The sequence below is a fragment of the Giraffa tippelskirchi genome, chromosome 8 (assembly GCF_054371585.1).
Source record: "Giraffa tippelskirchi isolate mGirTip1 chromosome 8, T2T-mGirTip1v1.2.pri, whole genome shotgun sequence".
In the NCBI taxonomy this organism is placed as follows: domain Eukaryota; kingdom Metazoa; phylum Chordata; class Mammalia; order Artiodactyla; family Giraffidae; genus Giraffa; species Giraffa tippelskirchi.
In genome coordinates, this window is record NC_137282.1 from 62,558,320 (window position 1) to 62,585,340 (window position 27,021).

Below are 27,021 nucleotides of genomic sequence, written 5' to 3' on the forward strand. Positions count from 1 at the left end.
CACTTCCGGCCGTCGCAGCCGCTTCCGGCGCGGCCCGGCGAGCTCCGCAGGCGAAGCGGGCGAGGCGAACGGCGGGCTGGGGCCGGCGCGCGGCGGCCGCGCTCCAGGCGGGCTCCCTGCTTCCCTGGGCGCCGCCGCCATGGGCAAGAAGCATAAGAAGCACAAGACCGAATGGCGCTCGTCGTATGAGGGTGAGGCGGCGGCGCGCTTTGTGACGCCGGACGGGCGTTCGCGGCGCGGGGTCCCGGGCTCGAGGGCCGGGACGCGGGCGCGCTCACCGGGCCCTGGGGACGCGGCTCTCAGGCGTCAGCCCAGCTGTCGCCGCATCTTGGAGAAAAGCGTGGAACATCCCTCTTCTTCGGCCGTGTTTCTTGAGGTCTCTCCCCGCCTGCGCGCCGTCCTGCTCCCGGTGTCAGGGATTCTGCACCTGGGGGCTGCGGCAGAGCGGGAAGGGGGCGACCCGGGGCCCGGAGCTAGCGGGCCGGGATTAGGCCCCGGGGCCCCAGGCGTGGTCTGGTTCCTCCGACAGTGGCCTGGAGACCCCTCTTTCGGCCGGTGGAGGATAACTGGGCGGGGACGGGAAGGAGCCCCCTACTGCCGTCCTTTGCACTCACCACCATCTTTCCTTGATGGTTCTGGCAGTGCCCTGCTGCTCGCCTCAGCTCGGCCTGTCCTCCCGCCTTCCCGGACCTCAGTGACCTCCCGGTGTCCCCTCACCTTGGGCCGGGGTGCCGCCGGCTGGGTAGTGGTGTGCGCTGCTGAGCCGGGGGCCCCCCGAGCGCACGCGGTGAAGGCCGCTCCGTGTCCACAGACTATGCAGACAAGCCCTTGGAGAAGCCCCTGAAGCTGGTCCTCAAAGTTGGAGGAAGCGAAGTGACCGAACTCTCGGGGTCCGGCCACGACTCCAGTTACTACGATGACAGGTCAGACCACGAGAGGGAGAGACACAAGGAGAAGAAGAAGAAGAAAAAGAAAAAGTCGGAGAAGCACCTTGACGATGAAGAAAGGAGGAAGCGAAAGGTGAGCGACCGCGGCCCAAAACCCGAGGGGGTGGATGGAGCCAGGCCTTCCTGGGCTCGGGCAGGGCTGTCCTCTCTGTGGCGGAGCGCGCCCCGCAGAGCCAGGGCCTCCCATTTCTCATCTCTTGCCTGGCCCCTGTGGAAGGTCTCTGGAACGGTGGGGTCTGTGGTGAGAAGGGTCCCCGGAAGAGGCTTTTCGCTCCTTAGAAACAGGAGGTCTGTTAAAAACCGCTTCATTGCCCTCGCTGCTTTGACCCTGCCTCGTAGGAGGAGAAGAAGCGGAAACGGGAAAAGGAGCATTGTGACACGGAGGGGGAGGCCGACGACTTTGACCCTGGGAAGAAGGTGGAGGTGGAACCGCCCCCGGACCGGCCGGTGCGAGCGTGCCGGACGCAGCCAGGCGAGTGGCGGCCCTCGGAGGTGTCCTGGAGCTGTGGGGCTTGTGGGGAGCAGCGGCTGACTTTCTGCCCTTGGGCTTAGAGTGAAGCCTAGGACGGAAGGAGCCACACTCTCTGTTCCAGGGCCTCACAGAGGAGCTGGGCCGGCCTGAGTTTCTTGCTGCTCGCTTTGAGCTTCTAAAGCAGGGCTTGGCCCACTGCGGCTCCTGGCCTGTTAGCCCGAGAGCCCCAGGAGGGTCCTCGGAGATGGAAGGAGGCTAGTGCTGGCACAGGCGTTCAGGCCCTCAGATCCCCGGGAGCTGTGCTGGCTTCAGCCGAGGAAACCTTCTGAAAAGTTCGGGCCCCCTGTGATCTGTTCGGGCAGTTCCCTCTGGTTTCAGACTGTCGGGAGCCTGTGGGGGGAGGCACGCTGGCTCTGACTGGAGGTCTGACCACCTCTGATTTGCTGGGGGAGCAGGGAGACATTGTCTTGCAGTCATGGAGGTGGTGTTTGCTGGCAGCCCCGCTCCCGGGGGGCAGTAAGACGCAGGGCCACTGGGCCTGCTGTGGGGGAGGCGAGGTCGGCGCAGAGCAGCCGCCCCGCAGCTGGACGTGGCTGTGGAACGCCTACGGTTGCTAGTAACCGCTCGCCTCGCTCACACCGCCCGTTGAGCGCCCTCCCCCATGTGCCTGGAAAGCCTGTGATCAGACGCTGTTTCTCTGGGCCTCTCCTGGTCTCTCTCAACAGTGTCACCCTGGTGACCGGAGCGAGCCAGTTCCCCCAAGGACCCTGGTTCCTCGGTGGAGAAGAGCATTTAGAGCCCTACATCTGGGGCTCTGGGTGCAGCCTTGGGGACAAGGCAGGGAGGACTATATACATAAGGACTCTTGTGGAGGGAAACCTTCCCTAAAAACGGTGCTTCTCACGCTGTACGCCCAGATGTGTAGTTAATAGTCGGAGTCCTCGCAAGAACCCCAGTTTTACCCCCATTTTACTAGTGAGCAGAGGCATGACCAGAGAATACAAGTAAAATGCTATCAGGGCATTCATTGTCAACTTCTGTTCAAAGCCTTCATTGCATCTTCTTACCTTGTCTGGAACGTCCTAGGCCCAGGAGGGGTGGGGGCCGGGAACAGGGTGGCGCGTGACAGCCCATCTTGGTTGCCTCAGAGGGTCTTGGGGAGCTGGTGCCGGGTCTCTGCCCCCTTCCCCAGCTGCACCGTGTGGGGGTCGTGCGTGGGTCTGCTCACCTTCGTATCCGCTTCTCATGGGAGCCGGGAACGGGAACTAGATTAATAAAAATCACGGAATTGGCGGTTTCTTTATGGTGAAGTGTTAGCAAAATGCTTTTGTTTAATTTTATTTTTTCCCTTTTTAAATCGGCAGCTGAAAACGAGAGCACGCCTATTCAGCAGCTGCTGGAGCACTTCCTCCGCCAGCTCCAGAGGTAAAGGGCGCTTCCAGGGGCTCCTGCTGGGGGCGTCTGGGCTCTTCTCTCCATGTGCTCTTGCTTTCGCAGGGGGTGGTCACCTGTGGGAGCAGGGCTCAGGGTTCCAAGAACCCCAGGTCGGCACCAGGGGTCAAATGCCATGGGGTGGGGTCATGACAGGACCCAGGACAGTAGTTTTGGAGTTTTTAGTGTGTCCAAAATACCACAGTCTGGAAGAGCATAAATTTTGTTAACTTTAAGAAGCAACCTTAAATTTTGGTTAATTGCATCAGATTTTTTACTGTGAGGTGTTTTGTTCAAACGTTTAGATCTGAGGGTTTTTCCAGTTTAAATAAAGATGTTTGTGTTTTCAGAAAAGATCCTCATGGATTTTTCGCTTTTCCTGTCACGGACGCAATCGCTCCTGGGTACTCGATGATAATAAAACATCCGATGGACTTCGGCACAATGAAAGACAAGATCGCAGCCAGCGAGTACAAGTCAGTCACGGAGTTCAAGGTAGATCATTTCACCTCCTGAAGTTGTCGCCAGGAAACTCCGTGTGTATTCACGTACAGCAGACCCTTCATATAGCTTTGGTTGCTTGCAGTTACAAGCTTTGTGGGTGTTTCTGTGTTGGATTGGTGTTTTGAAAGTACAGGGATCAGTTGTAACTTTCTCCATGTTTTGGTCTAAAAGCTAGCCCGTGTCTCGCGTGCTAGTAGACATCTGTTTCTTGTTACTATTTTGACATAAACGGACATGTTGGGTCAAGCGAAGGTGTGTTTGATTTGACCTCCAATGTAATTTTTCTAATTAACTGGGAGTGTAAATTCTTTAGGATCATAATGTTTTTGTCTGTTGAGTACTCTGTTGCTGACTCTGCTTTTCAGCACTGGCTGTGAAAGGTGAAAGCTGCTTTTTGGCATTCAGATTCAGGGGACGATCAAAACAAATGTTTGACAGTGTTGACAATGATGCCATTTAGGCAATGATGCCAAAAAGGCGTTGCGTTTCTTTCTTAGGTTCTGTTAACTTTGGACAAGCTTGGCTCTCCTATTTTTGTTTACTGGAGACCAAACTGAAAGTGTTGGCTAACCTGTGACTGAAGGGTGGGTGGGAGAAAAGGGAAGTTTTCCTGGGAAGTTCGGGCAGGTGGGCAGGTGGTTACCTGTGTCTGTGTCCTGAAGTGCACCCATCCACCTGTGGGCCCAGTCTGGTCAGTTGCCCGGTGACAAAGCCGAGATGTGAAGAGCGTCACCCTGTCCCCCATGGTGTCGTGAGCCTGTCACAGCTGGGGCCTGTGACACGGGCTTTGTGGCCTCAGCCCAGCCCTGGGAACACTGGCCTGGTGAGGGAGGGACTCCAGGTTCATGCACTACCTTAGCAGTCATTGTCCATCCTGAGGTCTAACTCACCTGTCAGGTGTGCCCTAAGTAACTCGGCTAGGGTGACAGAATACTGACGTTTGAAGTAGTTTACCTTTAGTGTAAGTTGTTCACTTATTTTAGGGGAAAGTGTTTTTCTAATTGTACTGGAGTAATCATCTGTAGGCAGAATTTTAAATTCTATGAAAAAACTTCAGAGATAGAGGGCATGCCCACCTCTCAGTTTATCCCTCTGCTTTGCTTAAAAGAACTGGTTGTTGGTTCTTGTTCCTGTTAATGTCTGAGTTCCTTCCAAGGAGAGGAAAGGGGGCGGGTCAGGAAAGAAGCGGAGGAACCAGCATTTTACTCCCGTGAAATGTGTGTGCTACGTTCAGAAAGGGTTACACAGTTTGGCAAGCTCCTCATTCAAGTATTTTTGTGCAAGTGAAGACTAATGAACAGTTAGGAAAATTTCTCAGAAAGTTTTTAAAAATGATTCTTGGATTACTCAGCTATAAAAAAGAATGAAATATTACCATTTGCAGTAACATGGATGAAATTAGAGATTATCATACTAAGTGAAGTGAGTCAAAGACAAATGTTATGTGGCATCACTTAGACATGGAATCTAAAATATGACACAAATGAACTTGTCTACATAACAGAAAAAGATAACAGAGAACAGAGTGGCTGCCGAAAGGTTAGGGTTGGGGGAGAACAAATTAGGAGTTTGGGATGAACAGATACAAACTGTTACATACAGGGACTTACTGTATAGAACAGGGATGTATACTCAGTATCTTATAATAAGCTATAACAGAAAATGAGCTGAAAAAAATTTCCATAAATTGAAGTCATTCTTGAAACGGGAGAGCCGCATTTGCTTTCCAGCATGTTTCAGCATCTTCTTTTGGCTTCTTTTGATAGGAATCTTAGAGTCTCTTACTGTCTGTGTGGTGTTCCACACCTGGTGAATTCTCTTTTCTTTTCAGGCAGATTTCAAGCTGATGTGTGACAACGCGATGACGTACAACAGGCCGGACACCGTGTACTACAAGTTGGCCAAGAAGATCCTGCACGCTGGCTTCAAGATGATGAGCAAAGTAAGGGCCTCCGGTGGCGAGCGCGGGGCTGTGGCTGAGCGCTGCCGCCTCCTCCTCCTCCCCGGACGGAAGCTCCCAGCAAATGCCACGCTTCGTCCATGTGCCCCCGGCCACGGCACAGGCCCTCTGCTCTAGGGAGCCCCCAGCCAGCCACCCTTGCGAGCACGCCCCTCCTCCAGACATGCCCCCCGCTCTGCTCTTACCCGCGGCCGTGTCCCCAGCAGGCTCTGTGCGGAGTTCCAGATGTGTGGGGCTCGCTGGCTCGCGGCCTGCCTCGCGGGTTCACGTGGTTTGGCTGCCTCCCGGAGCTCAGCCCCAGTGCCCCCGCTGTGCCCCGTGAGCCAGGCTGCATGCGCCACATGTCTAGGACCAGTGCCGGCCTCACCGGCCTCCGGGGGCGCTACCAGCCCCTGGAGGGTTGGCCGCCGGGCCGGGCGAGGCTGTGGCCGCCCTCCCCTCGCGTCGGCGGCGCCGCGGCCGGAGGGAGAGGTCGAGCCCGCCGCTCTGTGCTTTCTGGTTCCAGGAGCGGCTCTTAGCTCTGAAGCGCAGCATGTCGTTTATGCAGGACATGGATTTCTCTCAGCAGGCGGCTCTTCTGGGCAACGAAGACACGGCTGCCGAGGAGCCTGTCCCCGAAGTCGTGCCCGTGCACGTAGAGACAGCCAAGAAGTCCAAGCGGCCGAGTAGAGAAGTCGTCAGGTAGAGCCGCCCGCCTGCCCGGCTCTGCGGGCGCTCAGACGCCCTTGCTGCTGGCGGGGGCCACGTCCCAGCCCGTCTCACTCACGGCAGCTGGGATGGAGCCTGCACCCCGTGTTCACACAGAAGGAACCCTCCTCCCTGCCTGCTCGAGAGTGCGGTAGTTGTGGTGGCAGTCCCCATCCCGCCAGGAGTGTCAGGAGGCCCTGGGTCCCGGGGTCAGTCGTGAGGGGCGCAGTTCTCTGCTCTGTGGCCCCCGCTCTCCACGTGTGGGCGCAGCGACGGGTCCTGGAGGAGAGTCATTGCCACCCCAGCGGGTGTCGGGGACACAGGGGCTGAGACAGCCTCGCTGGCAGCACTCACGCTCGGTCCCGGGTGTGGCTCGCCAGGCCCGCTGCCCGGGCGCTACTGTTACCATGTCCTGTGACTTCTTGCTGGCCCTTCACTCCTGAGGGTCCCCTTCTGTGCAGGACGTACGCTGGCGGCCGGGGCTCCCGTCCCAGGCTCGGGGGCTCCGTTGTGCCATTGTGGAGGACAGCTCGGGTCAGGGCGGACAGGGGCCTGTCTCTGGGCTCCTGCTTCTGTAGCTGGGGCCCTAGCTGTGAGGGGTCTTCCCGTAGGCTCGGGACCCCAGAGGGCTCGCCCCGCACTCCTTGGAGGGGTTTCATCACTCTGCTTCTAGAGCCTTCCACGAGGGGACCACCTCCCTCGGGTGCTGGCAGCTGCTTCTCTTGCCTCTGCAGTCTCAGGGCGCTCTGGGACCTGAGGCTGCGCTCAGCCCGGGCTCACTGCCAACGCCGCAACCCTGCATGGAATTACTGTCACTGTTGGTCCAGTGCTTGAGTGACATTGTTGCCAGCGAGGCTATTGCCCATGGAGTGACCGGAACGTGGGGCTGAGACCCGAGGGGCCTCTGCTTGGCTGGTGTCCGCGCACCGTAACTAGCGGAGGGTTAGGAACGGAAGGAAGGGTGTGAAGTGCGCTCTGTGCCACCCACCATCCCCTCTGCCGCGACCTGGTGTGCGCGGCTGCCAGGAGGGCAGGCTTGACTTGTGCGTGTCCCCGCCTCACAGCTGCGTGTTCGAGCCGGAGGGGAACGCCTGCAGCCTGACGGACAGCACCGCGGAGGAGCACGTGCTGGCGCTGGTGGAGCACGCAGCCGACGAAGCCCGGGACAGGATCAGCCGGCTGGTGCCCGGTGGCAAGGTAGCGCCCCCGCGGGGAGGCCGTGTCATCTGCCAGACGGTGGCCCGGCGGCACGACCGAGCACTGGCGGTCCTCGCGAGCGTCCGGCTGGAGCGCCGCCTGTCCTGGTGCCGTTGTCGCTAGAGGGGTTAGCTCCTCGTCCCCGTGGCTGCCGCAGCCGGCTAGCCATCTCCTGCGGGCAGGAGTGGCGTGTGGTGTGCAGGTCGCCGGCGGCAGAGGGTCACGCTCTGTCTCCAGGCCGCGGCCGAGCCCGCCCCGCCTCTGCGCTGGCGCGTCCTCTCCGTGTTCTTGGTGTCTGAGCCTCTGCAGGCTCCGCGGGTCTGAGCAGGCGTGAGCCGGTCCTCTCAAGGGCCCGCCCTGCTCTGGTACGTCTGACGTTTTGTTTCCACACCGTGTGTGTCGAAACCTTCTCCAGTCTTCTGTTGATACTAAGTCTGCAGAGGATGCGTTGGATTTTACGCAAAGAGCCGTGAAGTGGTTGCAATTGAGCCATGTTGGCTTGTATGAGACACGTCACTTTTTACGTCACTTGTTTTCGGGTTTCCACGTGCCTGCTGTAAGGTGTTAGGGCCCCGTGTGGTCACGTGGTAGCCCTCTGTCGAGCCTGGTCTGTGCTGCGGTGGCTCCTCAGCCCCGGAGTCAGTGTTTCCGCACCGAACACTGATTCCTCGCAGACAAGGGTGTACCATCCTGTCTGGGCCCGGGTGGACAGAGCTGGGACGGCCACATCCGTCCATCCGTCCGTCTTTGCAGCCTGCACTGATTCACAGCCACCAAAGACGGTGCGTTCACGCTGAAACCTCCAGGTCTGCCCACACCTGTGGGTCCTCTCTGCTCTTTGCAGTTTCGTGGCTGCAGCGAGGAGCCGCCTGCTGTCACCCACGTCCCATCCTCTGCCTCCCCTGTGCCAGCCCACGCGGCTGCTCCCGGCCTGGGCCGCCCCGACCTGCAAAGAGGGGCTGCTCCCGGGTGGAGCTTGGTCTTACACGGTTTTAGACAGAGGTGGGCTCCGTGTGTGTGGAGCTGGGGCCTCTGGTCTCCTTGACCAGGCCCTGCTCCAGCTCATATGGGTCAGGATTCTGGCTCCTGGAAAAGACTGTTTCTGGGGAGCGTCGTGTGTTCTCGAAGCCCCTGGTCACGAGGGTCCCAGGAGCCCGGCTCAGGAGTTCCTCTGAGGCACACACGTGCACGGGGTCGGGGCCTTGTGGGATGAGGTGTGTCTGTGGTCTCAGGGCGGGGACGGAGAGCTCTGTGGCCGTTCAGGGTTTACTCGGGACAGGCCATTCTCAGAGGCCACAGTTCTCCTGGCCCCTCAAGGGAGCCCTGCTTTGGGGGGGCCCTGGGCCGGGGCCTGGAGGCTGCAGAGTGTTGGGGGTGCGGGCGCTCAGGCCTGCTCTCTTGCAGATGGGCTACCTGAAGAAGAATGGGGACGGCAGTCTGCTCTACAGCGTGGTCAACACAGCTGGGCTGGATGCCGACGGTGCGTGCCTGTCCCCCTACCCCGTCCCGTTTGCTGACTGGCCCGGTGAGGGCCCCCTGTCCCTGGTCTCCACGCCTTGTGATGTGTCCACTCCTTGGTGACGCGTAGACGAGGCATGTCCCTTTGCCCACATGGCAGGATGCAAGTGTGGTCGGGGTCCTCCGTGAATGCAGAGGGCAAGTGCTGACCATTTTAACTGTCAGCTGGCGTGAATCGTAGCATTCTTTATAAAAGAGAACAGGCAGGCTGGTCCTCCTCCGAACGCGAGATTGAGGTTCTTACTGGGATGTGGAGTCCTCTCAGGCCCCAGTCCCTGTGGGAACTGCCTGCAGGACTCTCGGGAGGCGGAGGTGGCTGTGTTGCTCCTGCAGCACGTGGATTGAGGTCTCAGAGGTGGGGCTGGTGGCGTGGGTTTGGGGTTTGTTGCCGTGCTGTGAGCAGACCACTGGCCTTCCACTGTGAGACCACGGGCAGCCAAGGTTTGAGGGGGGCTGCCGGCTGTGTAGACCCGAATTCAGATGGTCCCAGGGGCCCCCAGGCCGCACTCCCACTCCCCCGCCGCTGCCTGTGGCTGGAGGCCGCCTGCTCACAGCCCTGGTGCCGTTGCAGAGGAGGAGACGCACCCGGTGGACCTGAGCTCGCTGTCCAGCAAGCTGCTGCCCGGCTTCACCACGCTGGGCTTCCGGGAGGAGCGGAGGAGCCGAGGTGAGCGCCCCCCTGCCGCGTCAGGCCCAGCTCTGGGTCCCGTCATGCTCGGGGGGGTCCCGGGAGGGGCGGGAGCCGGAGCCCAGTGGGCGGGCACCACCTCCACATCTGCCAGCGTGGGAGCTCCTCCCTGTGCTCGGCTGCCCTCCACGTGGTGGTCCAGTGATGCCATTTAAACTTCCTCCAACAAATGACTCCTCCACTTGGGGGTCATGACGCTGTAGGCGCAGAGAGACTGCGCCTGGAGGTTCCCGAGAACGCCGTGCTGGGTGCGGGCGGCACGTGGGCTCCCTGCGGGGCTCTGGTTCGTGCGTCCTCCGTGGGCCTCCATGGGCCCCTGGAGTCGTGGCGTGCGCATGGCCCGCGTGTGTCCCTCACGTTGGCCCCCTGCACCGCCCCCCCCAGTCACCTTCCTCTCCAGCGCCAGCACCGCGCTCTCCACGCACAACAACTCCGTGTTTGGCGACTTGAAAGCTGACGAGGTGGAGCTCCTGTACTCAGCCTACGGAGACGAGACGGGTGTGCAGTGCGCGCTGAGGTGGGTGGGCCGGTCAGCGTCGGTTGGTGGGCGGGAGGGTGTCGGTCCCTGGCTGCAGGTCATGGTTGTGATCAGTGAAATGATTGTGGCTTTTGCTGGCAGCCTCGAAGCTCAGGTAACTGGACCAGGTTTTTAAGGGGATGACGATCCAGGCTGGAGCCTGCAAGAGCCTAGTGTGACCCACTGTGCTCTGGGGAGAGCCAAGGTCACAGCCGTCCAGGGCCCTTGTGCCCGTGTGTCGGCTCAGGCCGCCAAGACCAAGTGTCTGCAGCAGGGCCCCTCCAGGCCTTGGCCTGGCTGTGCTGCTCGCGCTGTGGGTTCTGCTCCCGGCTTCTGCTCTCAATTTGTGGCCTCTGTTTTAAACTTGTTAGTCTGGTTTGGGATTTTCTCACTTTGTTATGGTCCAAAGTGACCCCAGAGGTGCTCCCAGCCCATCCAGGGTGGAGCCATGCGTGTGCTTTCTCCTTAATCTCCTTGTGTTTCTGAACCCAGAACAGACATGAGTGCTCTCATAAAAGTCAGCGTGAGGGACTTAGGCTTGCAGATTCCTTGTTCTTCACTTTGCTTTTCCTTTATCTTTCTTGTTTTGGGGTCACTCTTGACTGTTGTCCACCCCCCACCCCACCCCACCCGGACCTCGGGGGGCGGGCAGCCAGGGTGGGAGGGCAGGGCACGCAGGTCCCAGCCTGCTCTTGCGGCCCCTCCAGCCTGCAGGAGTTCGTGAAGGATGCCGGGAGCTACAGCAAGAAGCTGGTGGACGACCTCCTGGACCAGATCACGGGTGGGGACCACTCGCGGATGCTCTTCCGGCTGAGGCAGGTGGGCGCCGGCCCCAGCAGCCACCAGATGGGCACGGGGAATGTGTGTGAGGTGGCCCGGAGCTGTTCCTCCCTCGGGGTTGACCTTGTTTTTACTTCAGTCGTTGCCTTCCAGGGAACCCTGAGAAGGACGCCCTCGTCGGGCACATGTTCTTCATCACTTTTTAGACCTGCTTGTCTTCATCAGCTGTCACCTTCCATTGTCCTGAGAAATGTCCTTTTACCTTAAAGGACAGATTTGCTGGCAGCAGGCTTACTGAGTTTTTTCTTTATCTGAAAGCTGTCTTCATTTTACCTTCATTTTTGAAACTCATCTTCCTGGTGTGGACGCCTAGACTGATGTCTTAGCCTCTTTGTAGAGTGATGTCTGACTCACCTTGTGTCTGAGGAAGTGTCTGCAGTCACTTTTATTTTTATTTTCCATCTGTAGTATGTCTTTTTTGGTCAAGATCAGGACTGGCAAACTTTGGCCCATGAGCTGGCAATGTTTTTTACAGACTTTGAGTGTTGTGGAAAAAGTAGAAATGGAAAACGTGCCACGCCCTGTGCGTGACCACAAAGCCTCAAATGCTTCCTCCCCAGCCGTCTTGAGTTTGTTTGTGTATACGGTACTAGGGAAACGTTTTCATTTCATTCTTTCACGTGTAACATCCCACTTTTTCCAGCGCTGCTTATGGAATAGACTCTCTTCTTGCATTGGAAGAGTTGATACTGTTAAAGCAGTCATACTCTCCAAGGCAATCCATAGATACACTGCAGTCCCTATCAAAACATCAATGGCATTTTTCAGAAAACTAGAACAAATGATTTTAAAGTTTACATGGAAACGCAGGAGACCCCAAGTAGCCAAAGTAGTCTTGAGAGAGCACAGCAGGAGCTATTCACTCATGCAGATTTCAAACTACTGCTAAGCTACCGTAATCAAAGCAGTGTGGTACTGGCACTAAACTAGGTGCATAGACAAGTGGAACAGAATAGGGAGCCCAGAAGTAAACCCAGGCGCGTACGGCCAGCTCAGGAGAGAGGAGGCAAGAACGGTTTGATGCTTTTACTGAATGTGAACTGTTAGAGCGGCACAGCCTCGGACCATTGTTGTCTCGGTCGTGTCTGACTGCAACCCCCATGGACTACAGCCCGCTAGGCTCCTCTGTCCTCCACTGTCCCCTCGAGTTTGCTCAGACTCATTTCCATTGAGTCGGCGATGCCATCCAACCATCTCCTCTGCTGGTCTCAGCGTCCCCGACCTCTGGGTCAGCCGTCCTCCAGGTGAAGCCCCCGGGGCCAGCGTCTGACTGCCCTCCTCCGTTTCCCACCCCGGGGCTGCGGATGCAGCCTGGGGGCTCTCACTCCTTTACGTCCCGTCGCGCCCCAGGTGGTCTCGTGGGTGCCCAGCCCACCGAGGGTCTCAGCAGGTCTCATGCATGAGGTGCTGCGGCAGCCTCGCTCTGGCTGCCGTCCTGTGAGGCCAGCCCGGGGCCGCGGGTGAGCCTGTCCCCCTCCACGGGTGAGTGAGGATAAGACGTGCGCTCCTGGGCACAGCTGCTGCGAGACTGGCCCCTGTCTGTGATTCTTTGTAGAGGAGAAGCGTTCCGATGAAGCCTCCGGATGAAGTGAAGGTGGGTTTCGTGGACAAGTCACAGACAGTAAAGACCTAGTGGTTCAGGTCCCTGTGAGGATGTTGTGTGTGGCCTTTGAGACAGCGCCAGTGAGAGGAGCTTCAGTCCCTTTACTGAGGAGGAAAGTGAGATGCTCCGACCTCAGCCCGCCAGTGGTGACCTAGCCTGAGGGTGTGCAGCCGGCGGGGGCTGCTCCTGGGGGTGGGCTTGCTGGTGGGTGTGGGCGGTCAGCAGGGACGGCCCACCGTGACCTTTGCCCCGCCCTGTAGTGACCTGGAGCACGTTTGGCCTCCAGCTCTGAAACCGCCCCTAGGGGCAGCGGGACTGGGCAGGGCGTGGGGCCCTGGCTGTGGGGGTCACCTGGCCTCCATGACAGGGGCTTCCCAGGGCAGAGGTCAGGCGCCTGTCAGATGGGGCCCTTTGACTGACGGAAGATTGGGGAGGGTGCTGGGCCGAGGGTACGTGTCTTCCTAGGTGCACAGGGCAGCCGGGCTTCTGCTTGGTCTCTGGGCTGTGCGACACGTGTGGCATTTGCACACCTGCCCCACACAGCCCGCGAGGACCTGGGGCGGGCTGCAGCCGCCTGAGCAGGGACCCCCGACCCCTGACCCCTGAGCTGGCCCCACAGCAGGGCCTCCGAGGGTCAGTCCAGAGGAGGTGAGGACCTGCCATGATGTCTGTTGAGTTCCTGAAAGACAGCTTGGCCTCAAGTCTTGGGTGTCTCCCCAGAGAGCCCCCCGTGCCTGTGGTCCCTAGAGACCCCCCCTCCCCAGCATCTGCGAGTCTCTCCCCAGTCCCCCTAGCACCCCGGGTCCCTGGGGAGCAGTACCCTCCCTGGCTGCTCCAGGTAGAGGCTTCCCCTGGGGAGCCAGGCCCTGTGGTCCCCGGGCCGCGGCTCGATTCCGTCTGTGGGCTCCTCGCGCAGACGGGATGCAGCAGGCCCAGCCTCCATCCCCTGGGTGGTGGGCACCAGCTCGCTGCCTCTCTCCTCTGTCTCACGTGGCTTGCCTCACGTAGGCTGGGGACCCTCTTGGGGATGGCGGCTCCACGCTGGACTTCATGGCTATGAAGCCCTACTCGGACGTCTCCCTGGACATCTCTGTGCTCAGCTGTCTGGGTAGGTTGTGCCGGGCGCCGTGCTGTACCTGCTCACGGGTCTGGCTCAGTCCAGCCCTTGGGCTCTCGAATGAAGACCCTCACCCACCCCCGCCCTGTCCTGTGGAACCCCCTGCCCCCCCACCCCCCATCCTCAGGACCCCCAGTGGCTCCCGGTGGGGCTCGCCAGGCTCCACTTTCTGACCTCCAGCCCCATCCCTGGGTCCCCTGGTCCAGTGGGCAGCGGGGAGCTCCTGCCGTGGCCACCGTGGTGTGTGCCCCAGCCGGCCCCCAGGAGGGCCCTCTGCCCTCATTTGCCCTGCGTGTGGGCCCAGCCCTTCCGGTTCCTTCAGACCTGCTGACACACGGAGTCAGCAGTGGTCATGCTCGTGGCTTGTCCCAGCGGAGAGACGGACCAGGGTCCTCCAGGGGGACACGCTGAGGGAGGAGGTGCTGCGGGAAACACTGTCGGTTTGCAGAGCCCTGTTCCCGCGGAGCCCCCAGCAGCAAGCGTGGCCTTCTGAGTGCATGGTGTGCCTGGGTCTCGTGGCCTCTGTCTTTTGGGCGTGTGGTGTGTCTGGGTCTCGTGGCCTCTGTCTTCTGAGCATGTGTTGTGTCTGGGTCTCATGGCCTCTGCCTTTTGGGCGTGTGGTGTGTGTCTGGGTCTCGTGGCCTCTGCCTTCTGGGCGTGTGGTGTGTGTCTGGGTCTCGTGGCCTCTGCCTTCTGGGCGTGTGGTGTGTGTCTGGGTCTCGTGGCCTCTGCCTTCTGGGCATGTGGTGTGTGTCTGGGTCTCGTGGCCTCTGCCTTCTGGGTGTGTGGTGTGTGTCTGGGTCTCGTGGCCTCTGCCTTCTGAGCCTGTGGTGGGTCCCGCTTTTCGCCCCTGTGTCTTGTTTGTGATGTTCCCCTGGGGCTGAGCATCCCTGCTGCCCGCCCGCTGGTCCCGGTCGCTCGGACGGTCCGGGTGGCGGTGGACGTTGGCATGGAGCCCCGTGAGGTTTCCTCCAGGCCTCCTGTGGGTGTGGAGCTGCTCGGTGCAGGGGGAGCCTGGTCCCACCGCTCGGGGGGGTCCCGCCGGGCCCTTCAGGGGACGTGGCCGGCTGGCCGGTGTGTGTCACTGTACCCCACAAGGCCGCCTCACGTGCTGCAGGCCCAGGCGGGCCGTGGTGGCCCCGAGCCTGGCCCAGCCCCGTCGTCCATGTTCGCAGGGAAGGTGAAGAAGGAGCTGGACCCCGAGGATGGGCACCTGAGCCTGGACGAGACGACGAAGCTCCTTCAGGACCTGCAGGAGGCGCAGGCGGAGCGCGGGGGCTCGCGGCCCTCGTCCAACCTCAGCTCGCTGTCCAACGCCTCCGACCGGGACCAGCACCACCTGGGTGAGGCCCGCCGCAGGCTGGGTGTGAGCGCCTCTGGGGGGTGCCGGGAGGCCGGGGCACCCGCGGGCTGGGGCCAGGTCCACAGGGCACTGCTGGCCCCCCGCCTCCGGGGACTCTGGTCAGGCAGCTGCACTGGGGGAGGGGTTTGGGTGGAACTCAGTCGTGTGAACCTGGGGGCTTGGCCTGAAGATGCGGCTGGGTCCATGTCGGGAAGAGCCCCAGCCGGTCATATCCGAGCCGTGGACCCCATAGTGTCATCGAGGAGGAAACGTTGGCTTCTTCCTGCTTCTGGTCCTGAAGCAGCGAGGGCGGCACTGTGCTCCTGCAGGGCGCTCGTCAGGGGGCCACGGGACAGGCCTGGGGCCTGCGGTGGGGGGGGCAGGGGCCCTCGGGGGGGTGGGGGGGCAGGGGACAGGCCTTGGGGCCTGCAGTGGGGGGGTCACGGGACAGACCACACGGCCCTCGGTTGGGGGGCACAGCCCTCGGGGGGGGGCACACCCCTGTCCTTGGTCGGGAGCCCCTGTTGGCACGTGAGAGTGGGTGGGTGGTGTGTGGCGAACCCCCTGCCAGAACGGGAGCAGACGTCGTCTGCTGGCCCCTTGAGCACGCTGTTCACGTCCTCACATTCCTGCTTTAGCTCTAGACACAAGCCCTGAACTTCCTTTCTGCACGTCCTGACGTTTGGGGGAGGGGAGGGGAGTGATCAGCCACAGACCGTTGACTGAAGCTGCCCAAGTATGGGACCAGCATTTTGGTCTCGTTAACCTGTAATAAAAGCACATGAAGAGGTTCCAGGTGACTCTGAGGTGGCTCCCAGCTATGAGGATCCCAAGGTCCTGGTGGACTCAGAGTGACTCTGGGGCTTCTCGGGGTCTGGGGTGTCTGAAGACCCCGAGGTCCTGGTGGACTCAGGGTGGCGCTGGGGCTCCTCGGGGTCTGGGGTGTCTGAAGACCCCAAGGTCCTGGTGGACTCAGGGTGATGCTGGGGCTCCTCAGGGTCTGGGGGTGTCCGAGGACCCCAAAGGTCCTGGTGAACTCAGGGTGGTGCTGGGCTCCTCGGGGTCTGGGGTGTCCGAGGACCCCCGGCCCAGGAGCTGCCTTCCTGCAGGATTGACAGCCCTGCTGCGTGGAGGCTTGGCCACCCCCTCCCTGGGGCCCTTGGGTGGTCTCTACCCTGGGTCCAGGGCTGTGGCTGAGATGTGGGCCCAGTTGGCCACAGCCACAGGACACGTGTCCGGCCGGGCCTCCTGTGCGGAGTGGGTGGCAGCGCTGGGCTGACGTGTCCCCCTCCCGTCACTGCAGGGAGCCCTTCTCGCCTCAGTGTTGGCGAGCAGCCGGAGGCGGCCCACGACCCGTACGAGTTCCTGCAGTCGCCAGAGCCTGCGGTCTCCACAAAGAACTAGCCTATAGACAGTCTTCAGTTGTTTTGTACTTGTCAGTTTTTATTTGCATGTACAGAGTTTTTGTCATGAGACAGAGACTTCATCTTGTCCCCTTCGGCCTGCGGGAGCAGCCCCGGGGAGCTGGTGAGTTGTCTGCGATCACGCCGGCTGCACTCAGATGCAGGGTGTCTGTGGACAGCCCTGTGCATCCTGGGGTGGACGTCACTTATAAAGGGTGTGTGAACAGATTCTGTGAACCCGGCGTGGTCTGTCTCTGGGCTGCTTGGTGGCGGAGACGTCCCTCTTGGTGCCTGTGTAGACACACTGTTTAGTCCGCGTCCTTGGGGAGTGGATATGGGTGAGTCCTGTGTCTACCCCACCCCACCGAGCCCACGTCCCCACACTTCTGGGGCAGGTCACGGTGGGGGCCACGTCAGGAGCTCTGCTGGGCAGTGGCCCGTCCTGTGGCTGCAGCCGCGGGTCACGTGTCGGAAATCGCTTTGTTCTGGATGTGTTTACTGGATGCCTGTTTGTATCTGCAGATTGTAAATACAGATCTTAAGAAAAAGAGACACAGTGTCGTTGCGTTATTTACAGCCTGGCCGGGTGTCCCCTGTTGAGTGGCTTCAGTGAAGACCCTTCACTTCTCTCTCAGCTGGATGGCCTGCCTTCTTCCTGGTGTCTCCCTGCCTCCAGCCTGGCTCTGGGCACCTCAGGGGTGTCCAGTTTTCCTGCTGTGAAACAGAAGGTTGGAGCCTCCAGAAGCTCCCTAGCTGCTGGGTAGCCCTGGCGGCACCGCTTGTGGGTGACTGAGCTCATCATCCCCCCAAAGTCCCACGAGTGAGGGGCTGGGGTCTGTGGTATGCTGGCCATGGCTGCATAAACGTGTTTCTGGAGAAGCGTGTTTTGTGCAGGAGGCTGTGATGACGTTCATTTTAACCAGAGAGTACTTCCCAGGACGTGTGGAGACACACTGACCAGCAGCCTGGCGGTGCCGCTGTGAGCGGGAGCCAAGGTGCCCCGGGACCCCTGAGCCCAACCCTGCAGAGGGGGAGGGCGTGGGTGCAGGCCACTCTGCCAGCTGAGCTCTGTCTCAGTCTCCTGGGACCCCCGAGCCCGGCCGTGCAGAGAGGGAGAGTATGGGATCCAGGCCTTGCGCTCTTTCTGCAGGGGCTAAGCTCGGCTTTCAGTCTCCAGAGATGACGGCTCCAACGTCTCTGAGGCCTCTGCTGCCTATGGGCTGGGTCTCGGGGTCAGACCCTGGTTGGGTGCCTGATTTTCCGCCCTGGGTCTTGCTGGCACCTGTGGGCTCTGGGCAGCACCATGGACAGCGGTTGGCACTGCCTGCCTCCCTGGAAGTGCCTTCTGGCAGAGGTTGCTGTTCTCAGGCCTGCCCCTGGGCAGGCACCAGCCCCCTCATCCCCTGGGGCTTCCGGCTGGTGATCCCAGGTGACGTCCGGCTCTCGCATGCCTGTCCGCCTGTGGTCAGCTGGGTTTTCGGGAGGAGCATCCCCATCACCCAGGGGATGCTTTGCTCCAGGACAGTGCTGTTGTGCCAACAGCGTGTGAGGAAATGGACGCCATTGAGCGGGAGGTTGAGGCCGGGCAGCTGGGGGAGCAGGCCCGACCAGAAGCAGAGTCTGCCTGACTAGCCCCACCCCATGGGAGGCCCCAAGCCCTGGAGGAGCCCCCTCCTCACCAGCCTCCCGCTCACCTGACTGCCTGCAACCTGCTGGCTCCTCTCTCATGCCTGTCCATCCGGACCAGGCCCAGACAACCGGGGGGAGGCCGACCCCTGATCCCCACGGACCTCAGGCAGCAGGGCTGCCACACTGCCTGGAGGAGGCCAGCCTGCCTTCCACCGCTGACGGTGCCCAGAGCGGTGACTCCCCACGGAGCCTGGAGGCCGCTGGATGCCACCTCTGTGGGCGAAATGGGACACGTCCCCATCCACCTGCCTTCCCCAAGGGAGGATTGAGATCAGAATCTGCCACATCAGATAGGAGTCCTCAGGCCCAACACCGAAGACCAGGCATTTCTTGAGCTTAGAAATCGAGAATCTGTGGGGCAAGGCAGGAGACCCCGAGACCGGAGCTGGCCATCCTTGTGGTGTGAGCTGGCTGCTTGCCATGGTGTCCACATGCCTGCACTCCGCACTCACCATCTACTGTGGCCCTTCTGTGGCCAACAAGGGGGCAGCGGGTGGGCTGGTCAGGCCCAGACAGAGGTGCCCACAACCCTGGACAGAGCCTGGCATCTCGGCTCCAGGGTCAAGTGTGAGGATGAAGTAGGGATGGACACCTTGGCTATCCCCGGCCCGAAATGCTGAGCAGCACATCAGGGGCATGAACCCAGTGCCTTTTCACTAAAGATTGAAGTTCTCCAGGCTCAGGTGCGGGTGGTGAGGGTCCCCCTGGGGGGGGGGGTGTCCCGTGGCCTGCCCCTCCCCCGCTGCTGGTGATGCGCCCCTGGGGGCGGGGCTGCCTTTATGACATGTCTTGGGTTCCTGTTAGTGTTGCCAGGAGGCCTGTCTCTCATCTGGGCCTGGGCTGAGAGGTGCCTGTGCGTCAGGTGCAGGACCTGAGAACCGAGGGGGAGAGGTGCTAGGAGTGCTTGTTGTGGCCGCGCCTTCTGGCTGCGAGGGAGGTGGGTGCCTCGCCCTCCGTCGGCTCTGCCCAGGCCCTCGCAGGGGGCCTCCTGGACATCCATCCGCAGAGAGTCCTGGGCCGTCAGGACACAAGAAGACACGGGGTCAGGAGTGGCCAGGGTCTGTGCCACATCCAGAGGTCGTGGTGTTGCGACCAGACCCAGCAGACACCTGTTCTGGGGGGGAACAGGAGCAGAGTGGGTCGGGGTGGGGAGGGGCCCTGTCCGCACTGCCGATGGGCCGGGCGGGCGACCCGGGACAGCCCTGCCGCCCGCCTCCCTGGTCACTACGGCCAGCTCAGCAGAGGCTGCTCGGGCCCGCGTTTCTCGGTGGTGGTCGTGTTGGGGGCGTGGAGGTGATGACGCCTCACCGGTCGTCCCAGCAGCAAACAGACCAGAGCCTCAGGGACGACGGAAAACCAGATGCAGGAACCAAAGTAGAGCAGAAAGGGGTCCCGGGCACCACCACACCCCAAACGGCCAGTTTACTGAGCCCGACCCAGCAGTCTGTCCCCTGGTGATGTCAGGATGTCCAGAGGGAGTGGCCCCAGGACGGGGCGTGAAGGGAGAAGGTGGCTGTGGGGTGGAACAGAGGGACCTAAGGGCCCAGGACCAGGAACTAGTCTAGGAGAGCCCGAGCCGCAAGAAACGAGCCCAGGAACCTGAGCGCACACCTGGGGTGAGAGGTGAGCGTGCCGTGTGGTGCGTGTGTGTGTGTGGTGTGTGTGTGTGAGGTGTGACGTGTGCAGTATGTGTGGTATGTGTGGTGTGTGTGGTGTGTGTGTTGTGTGCCATGTGTGGTGAGTGTGGTGTGTGTGGTGAGTGTGGTATGTGTGTTGTGTGCCGTGTGTGGTGTGTGCTGTGTGGTGAGTGTGGTGTGTGGTGAGTGTGGTGAGTGTGGTGTGTGGTGAGTGTGGTGTGTGTGGTGAGTGTGGTGTCTGTGGTGTGTGGTGTGTGTGGTGAATGTGGTGTGTGGTGTGTGGTGTGTGTGGTGTGTGTGGTGAGTGTGGTGTCTGTGGTGTGTGGTGTGTGTGGTGAATGTGGTGAATGTGGTGAGTGTGGTATGTGTGGTGTGTGTGGTGAGTGTGGTGTGTGTGGTGTGTGTGGTGAGTGTGGTGTGTATGGTGAGTGTGGTGTGTTTTGTGTGTTGTGTGGTGTGTGGTGAGTGTGGTGAGTGTGGTGTGTGCTGTGTGGTGAGTGTGATGTGTACTGTGTGTGGTGTGTACTGTGTGTGGTGTGTGTGGTGTGTGCTGTGTGTTGTGTGGTGTGTGGTGAGTGTGGTGTGTGGTGAGTGTGGTGTGTGTGGTGAGTGTGTTGTGTGTGGTGTGTGGTGTGTGGTGAGTGTGGTGAGTGTGGTGTGTGTGGTGTGTGCTGTGTGGTGAGTGTGATGTGTACTGTGTGTGGTGTGTACTGTGTGTGGTGTGTGTGGTGTGTGCTGTGTGTTGTGTGGTTGTGGTGAGTGTGGTGTGTGTGGTGAGTGTGGTGAGTGTGTTGTGTGTGGTGTGTGGTGTATGGTGAGTGTGGTGTATGTGTGGTGTGTGGTGAGTGTGGTGTGTTGTGTGTGGTGTGTGGTGTGTGGTGTGTGTGGTGTGTGTGGTGTGGTGTGAATGTGGTGAGTGTGGTGTGTGGTGAGTGTGGTGTGTGTGGTGAGTGTGGTGTGTGGTGTGTGGTGTGTGTTGTGTGTGGTGTGTGTGTGGTGTGTGGTGTGTGGTGTGTGTGGTGTGAATGTGGTGAGTGTGGTGTGTGTGGTGTGTGGTGAGTGTGGTGAGTGTGGTGTGTGTGGTGAGTGTGGTGTGTGTGGTGAGTGTGGTGTGTTGTGTGTGGTGTGTGGTGTGTGGTGAGTGTGGTGAGTGTGGTGTGTTGTGTGTGGTGTGTGGTGTGTGTGGTGTGTGTGGTGTGTGCTGTGTGGTGAGTGTGCTGTGTGCTGTGTGTGGTGTGTGGTGTGTGTGGTGTGTGCTGTGTGGTGAGTGTGATGTGTACTGTGTGTGGTGTGTGTGGTGTGTGCTGTGTGTTGTGTGGTGTGTGGTGAGTGTGGTGTGTGGTGAGTGTGGTGTGTGTGGTGTGTGGTGTGTGTGGTGTGTGTGGTGTGTGCTGTGTGGTGAGTGTGATGTGTGCTGTGTGTGGTGTGTGGTGTGTGTGGTGTGTGCTGTGTGGTGAGTGTGATGTGTACTGTGTGTGGTGTGTGTGGTGTGTGCTGTGTGTTGTGTGGTGTGTGGTGAGTGTGGTGTGTGGTGAGTGTGGTGTGTGTGGTGTGGTGAGTGTGTTGTGTGTGGTGTGTGGTGAGTGTGGTGTATGTGTTGTGTGTGGTGTGTGGTGAGTGTGGTGTGTTGTGTGTTGTGTGTGCTGTGTGTGGTGTGTGTTGTGTGGTGAGTGTGGTGTGTACTGTGTGTGGTGTGTGTGGTGTGTGCTGTGTGTTGTGTGGTGTGTGGTGAGTGTGGTGTGTGGTGAGTGTGGTGTGTGTGGTGTGGTGAGTGTGTTGTGTGTGGTGTGTGGTGAGTGTGGTGTATGTGTTGTGTGTGGTGTGTGGTGAGTGTGGTGTGTTGTGTGTTGTGTGTGCTGTGTGTGGTGTGTGTTGTGTGTGCTGTGTGTGCTGTGTGTGGTGTGTGTTGTGTGTGGTGTGTGTGTTGTGTGGTGTGTGTGTGGTGAGTGTGGTGTCTTGTGTGTGGTGTGTGGTGTGTGGTGTGTGTGGTGTGGTGTGTGTGGTGTGTGTGGTGAGTATGTTGTGTGTGGTGAGTGTGGTGTATGTGTTGTGTGTGGTGTGTGGTGAGTGTGGTGTGTTGTGTGTTGTGTGTGTTGTGTGTGGTGTGTGTTGTGTGTGATGTGTGGTGTGTGTGGTGTGTGTGTTGTGTGGTGTGTTGTGTGGTATGTGGTGAGTGCGGTGTGTGTGGTGTGTTGTGTGTGTTGTGTGGTGTGTGGTGTGTGGTGTGTGTGGTGTTGTGTGTGGTGTGTGGTGTGTGTGGTGTGGTGTGTGTTGTGTGGTGTGTGTGGTGTGTGCTGTGTGGTGAGTGTGATGTGTGCTGTGTGTTGTGTGTGTGTTGTGTGTTGTGTGGTATGTGGTGAGTGTGGTGTGTGTGGTGTGTGTTGTGTGCTATGTGTGCTGTATCCAGGGATGCAGATCTCTTCCTCATGTGGGTCCCCCACGTCCATGGATTTTCTGATGAGGTGTGTGCATTTCTAAAGTGACCAGCAGACTATCGCTGTAGGTGGCCCACCGGCCGCGAGGAACTGGTAACTGCCCGCCCTGGGGTCCTGGCAGGGGTGGCGGGGTCTGGGGACCACACACACCCCGGAACTGCTTGCCCAGCTGTGACGTCCCACGTTGCATGGGCTGTGGACAGGCGCCCACCCCCCCCCCCCCGTGCCCTCTGCTGTCTTGCAGATGGTCCTCTGCGCCAGGAGGTTGAGGCGGGTCCTCCCGGAACCTGCGTCTGGCAGGAACACGCAGGTGTCGCCGCCCTGCCTGTCCAGGGTGAACGGCTGGTCGAGGCCCCTGCATTCCTTCCAGATCGTGGCCTGGACCGTGTTCCTGATTCTGGCCTTCACGACTTTCGGGGTCTTCATCCCCCTCCTGCCCGGAGACTGGAGATACATCGCCTACAGTGTATCCTTTTCCTGGGGGGGGGCAGCGCTGTGGTCTAAGCTGAGAGGGGCTTCCCAAGGGGCCTCCGGTGGGCCTGGCTCCACCCACAGGGGTGGTCAGACCTGCCTCCGCCCCGGCTCCCATGGTTCACCCCCACCGTCCGCACCAGAAACCCCACAGCTGCCCTCCAGTGGCTGCTGGATCGGGGTCCCGGCTGCCAGTGCCCACCTGTGCTGGGCAGGGGAAGGGCGCGGCTGGCGGCAAAGGCGAGAGGGTCCTGGGTGGGCAGAGACCCCAGGAAGGGAGGAGCTGCAAATGGGCTGCAAGCTGCCCTGACCATGGCTACATGGCCAGTCTGTGCTGTCCGAGAGAAACGGCGTGTGTGCATGTGTGTGCGCGCGTGCATATGTGTGCGTGCATGAGTGTGTGCATGCATGTGTGAATGCGTGCGGCGTGTGTGTGCGCGTGTGCATGTGTGCATGCATGCGGGCGTGTGTGTGCGTGCATGTGTGCGTGCATGCGGGCGTGTGTGTGTGCGTGCATGTGTGTGTGCGTGCGTGCATGTGTGCATGCGGGCGGGCGTGTGTGCGCGCGTGTGCATGTGTGCGGGTGGGCGTGTGTGTGTGCGTGCATGTGTGCGTGCATGCGGGCATGTGTGTGTGCGTGTGTGTGCGTGCGTGAGTGTGTGTGTGTGCATGTGTGCATCTGTTAGTATTCGCTTTCTCCATATGTCTGGCTGCAGCGGGTCTTAGTTTTGGCTCTCAGGATCTTTAGTTGTGGGATCTAGTTCCCTGACCGGGGCATGAACTGGGGCCCCTTGCATTGGGAGTGCAGAGTCTTATCCACTGGACCATCAGGGAGGCCCCGGGAATGGTGTGTTTTAATGAGGAAGGACTTGAGGTGCTCACACGTCCCCCTCAATGTCAGGTACATGGAGCCCCCTCCCCACCACACCTTCCCACTGAGGCGCTGATGTCTGTAACACCTGGAGTGGCCTTGTTGTGGGCACAAGAAATCTGCTCTGATCCCTCGGGTGGGTGTCAGAGTGGTGTGGGGCTCTGCCAGGAACCCTGGCCCCCCCAAGGGTCATTACACATTAGAGCCAGTGGATGGGCTGTGTGTTAGTCACTTCAGTTGTGTCTGACTCTTTGCAACCCCATGGACTGTAGCCCGCCAGGCTCCTCTGTCCATGGGATTCTCCAGGTGAGAATACTGGAGTGGGCTGCCATTCCCTTCTCCAGAGGATTTTCCCACGTCTCTTACATCCCCTGCATTGGCAGCCGGGTTCTATACCACTAGCACCACCTGGGAAGCCCCGAGGACAGGCCGGGCTGCTGTAAAGTGGGCGCTGGAGCCGTCTTCTGAAAGTGGGGTGTTGCGCCTGTGTGCTCGCTCTGCACTGAGGAGACAGGCTACACTGCCCAGCCGCCAGGCGTCTGGCCAGCTAGCAGAGGTGGCAGGGCAGGAAGGGCCCTCGCGCTCGCGAAGCCGCCCGAGCCTTGAGCTCAGCATCTTTCAGCTTTGAAAAAGCAGGAAGAACAAAGTGATGGACCCCAAATACCAGGGGCTAATTAAGACTGCCAGTCTTGCATCACGTCTCACACATACTGAGTGTCTTTAAAGCTCCCCCACATGATGAAATGTCACTGGAACGCCCTGTCTGCATCTGACAAAGACGTCTGCATCCACACCACTCTGTTTTCTCACCTAAAAAATCCCTGGGAAGTTACCACGTGTTCCCTAATACCAAGATTGACATTTGCCGATTTCTAAAGTCCTTTTGCAGATGTGGGGCTACACTAGCCCCAAAGTGCACCTCCAGCCCCCATCAGCCAGAGAAACTAGGGCATCTGTGAGGGTGTCTCTCCTGCAGATGAGGCCTGTCTGTCCCTGCCCCTGGGTTAACAGAGACTTCTTTGTGGTAAGACTTGCCATGATCAATTTCCTCAGTAGAAAAAGAGCTCTTCAGCTTCTTCTGTTTCATCTTATCTGTTTTGGCAAGTTGTGTTTTTTAGGAAATTTGAGTATTTCGTCGGGATTGTCACATTTCTTAGAATAAAGCTATTCACCCTATTTCCTGTTATCTGGCCAGTGTCTGTAGGATCTGTAGTGATGTCACTAGTGAGCAGTCTTCCTAGGGTTTATCAGTTTTATTGGTTATTCAGGTTATTTGCTTTTGAATTTATTGATTTTCCCTGTTTACTTTTTCTGAATTTTTGATTTTATTTTTACTATTTCCTTTCAATGTATCGACTTTAATTGCTCCTTTTCTACCTTCTTAATATGAAAGCTTCAGTCATTGGTTTTAGACCTTTTCTCTTTTTATTGTATCTGAAACTGTAAGTTTACCTCTAGGCACACACGCACACAGACCCACAAACACACACACATACACAAGTATACATATAATGTACAAGTGACACACCAGCCACACACATGAACACCCACAGTGTTATGCAGGCTGAGGCACAGATGCACAGGACAGAAGTGAGAGGCTTGAGATGTTTGGGGGTGCTGTGCTCCCTGCAAAGCTCCCGGGACCCATCCCAGCTCTGCTGGCCTCAGATGTCCACTGGGTTCAGATGCAGCCGCCTCCGTGTCTTCACAGGGTCGTCCCCATTCGTGTCTGAGTCCTGGGCTTCTCTTCTCATAAGGACACCAGTCCTGTGAGGTCAGGACACACCACAAGGACCTCAGCTTAATTTGATCATCTGCAAAGACCCCATTATCAAGTAAAATCATGACAGTTCCTGGGGTTGGGACTTGAGCGCCTTTCAGGGACACAGCTCCACCTCACCTGTGGGGCTCTGCTTATGTTGTTGATGTTCAGTCGCTCAGTCGTGTCCAACTCGTTGTGAACCCATGGACTGCACACATAGGCTTCCCTGTCCTTCACTGTCTCTATAGTTTGTTCAAACTTACGTCCATTGAGTCGGTGATGCCATCTAACCATCTCATCCTCTGTCGTCCCTTTCTCCTTCTGCCTTCAACCTTTCCCAGCAGCAACCTTTTCCAATGAGTCAGTTCTTTGCATCAAGTGGCCAAAGTATTGGAGTTTCAGCTTCAACATCAGTCCTTCCAATGTATATTCAGGACTGATCTCCTTTAGGATCGGCTGGTTGGATCTCCTTGCAGTCCAAGGGACTCTCAAGAGTCTTCTCCAGCACCACAGTTCACAAGCATCAATTCTTCGGTGCTCAGCTTTCTTTATGGTTCATCTCTCACATCCATACATGACCACTGGAAAAACCATAGCTTTGACTAGATGGACCTTTGTCAGCAGAATGTCGTCAGTGCTTTTTAATAAGCTGTCTACGTTTGTCATAGCTTTGTGCTGGGCTATAATCCAGTCTCTTTGATCTCTTTTGACCTAAAACTTAGCTGAGTTTTGACCCTGGGGGTCTTTTCAAGTGACCCACATGCCCTGTTCAGTAGCCCCTGTGAGTGCTCACCCGCTTTGTGCCCAGCACGGAGCCGCAGATGGGCAGTCCTTTCTCCCCTGCCCCCGGGTTGCGCAGCTCCCAGTCTCTGTGAGCCCCTCCTGCCTGCCCCGGGCTGTGGATGCGGGCGGCCTCCGGCTGTCCAGAGCCCAGATGGCCCTTGGGACGACGTGTTTTCTGGACAAGTCTCCTGCTGCCCGGACTCCCTGCATCGCAGTGAAGTCCCTTAAGGGCGGCGGTGCACTTGAGTGCTGCGCTCTGGCCACGGGGGGGCGCCGGTGCCCCTTGGCACCTGCAGGGACCCAGGAGCGGAGCTGACGGAGGTCCCAAGCTGGGGTCAGGGCTGTGGGGCTTCTGGAAGTCGGGCAGCACCCCACAGGCCCCCGGAGACAGGGGAGATCAGCAAGTTGGACCCTGGGCACCCTGCGTGTGCAGGAGGGGTGGGAGGGGCGGGGGTCCTGAAGGACCCAGGCCGTGGGGGCAGTCCCGATGAGGGCCCCGCCCCCTGGCCCAGGGCTGGCGTGGCAGCCGGGGGACAAGGCGGGTGTCCTGGGCTGTGCCCAGCGCTGTTTGTTTACTGAACACAGATAGTTGCTAGGGGACCAGCTGCGTCCTCGTCCTGGAGCGGCTCGGGTCCTGTTTGCTGGAAGTGAGACGCTGGACCGGGTTCTTTGTATTATTAACTTGAACCTAAGACTCTCCTGAGATAAAATTACATCCGAAAGTGAAAGCCAGCAGCTGGAGGGTGCGCCACCCGCTTGTACGCTTCTCTTCCGGGGGCTCAGTGCCATTTACCCTGTGTGTGACCAACGGGAATGGCCAGGCGATCACTGGCAAGCACGGCCAACCTGGCCTCCCCACCTGCAGACGGGCCCAGGTGTGTGCCTGCCCACCTGCAGATGGGCCCAGGTGTGTGCCTGCCCACCTGCAGACAGGCCCAGGTGTGTGCCTGCCGTGGACTCTTGGTGCCTGAGGGGCCATGGCAGCTTGGCCCACTGCATCCAGGCGGCATGCTGTCCTGGGGTCCCTGGCACCTGCAGTTCTGGGGAGTCTGCGGGGCTGCCTGTCGGCCATGGGTCGGGTGCCTCCACATAAGGCTGAGGGTCTGAGCGTGGGTGCCATGCCTACATGCCTTGCCCGGCAGTGGTC

At 59.4% G+C, this 27,021-nt stretch overlaps 2 protein-coding genes and 1 long non-coding RNA gene across 35 annotated transcripts in view; 2 read left to right on the plus strand and 1 right to left on the minus strand.

Annotated features, from left to right (window-relative positions):
• Positions 1-29: 29 nt before the first annotated feature.
• Positions 30-16,774, plus strand: BRD9 (bromodomain containing 9). Of its 23 annotated transcripts, none has more exons than XM_081522246.1 (17): positions 30-191; positions 812-1,020; positions 1,287-1,423; positions 2,515-2,516; positions 2,784-2,844; positions 3,201-3,345; positions 5,186-5,296; positions 5,820-5,995; positions 7,066-7,198; positions 8,603-8,678; positions 9,288-9,383; positions 9,789-9,921; positions 10,629-10,740; positions 12,317-12,355; positions 13,373-13,472; positions 14,657-14,824; positions 16,127-16,774. In XM_081522246.1, the coding sequence occupies exons 1-17, from the start codon at positions 140-142 to the stop codon at positions 16,225-16,227; spliced, it is 1,851 nt and encodes a 616-aa protein (XP_081378372.1). In that variant the 5' UTR covers positions 30-139; the 3' UTR covers positions 16,228-16,774. The 23 variants fall into 23 exon arrangements, with proteins under 23 accessions (XP_081378372.1, XP_081378377.1, XP_081378380.1 ...); XM_081522251.1 differs by having other exon boundaries at positions 5,880-5,995; XM_081522254.1 differs by lacking the exon at positions 2,515-2,516 and having other exon boundaries at positions 643-1,020.
• Positions 16,246-18,668, minus strand: LOC145518271 (uncharacterized). Its single transcript, XR_014062799.1, has 2 exons — positions 17,921-18,668; positions 16,246-16,742 (listed from the first exon to the last, which is right to left on the minus strand). It is a non-coding gene; the product is annotated as an uncharacterized LOC145518271 (long non-coding RNA).
• Positions 18,669-18,746: 78 nt separating this feature from the next.
• Positions 18,747-27,021, plus strand: part of LOC145518272 (putative palmitoyltransferase ZDHHC11B) — a 47,886-nt gene continuing 39,611 nt past the window's right edge. For all 11 annotated transcript variants that reach the window (XM_081522272.1, XM_081522273.1, XM_081522278.1 and 8 more), the window contains exons 1-2: positions 18,747-18,852; positions 22,232-22,453. In XM_081522272.1, the coding sequence (XP_081378398.1) occupies positions 22,232-22,453 (222 nt within the window). In that variant the 5' untranslated portion in view covers positions 18,747-18,852. The remainder of the gene's footprint in view (positions 18,853-22,231; positions 22,454-27,021) is intronic.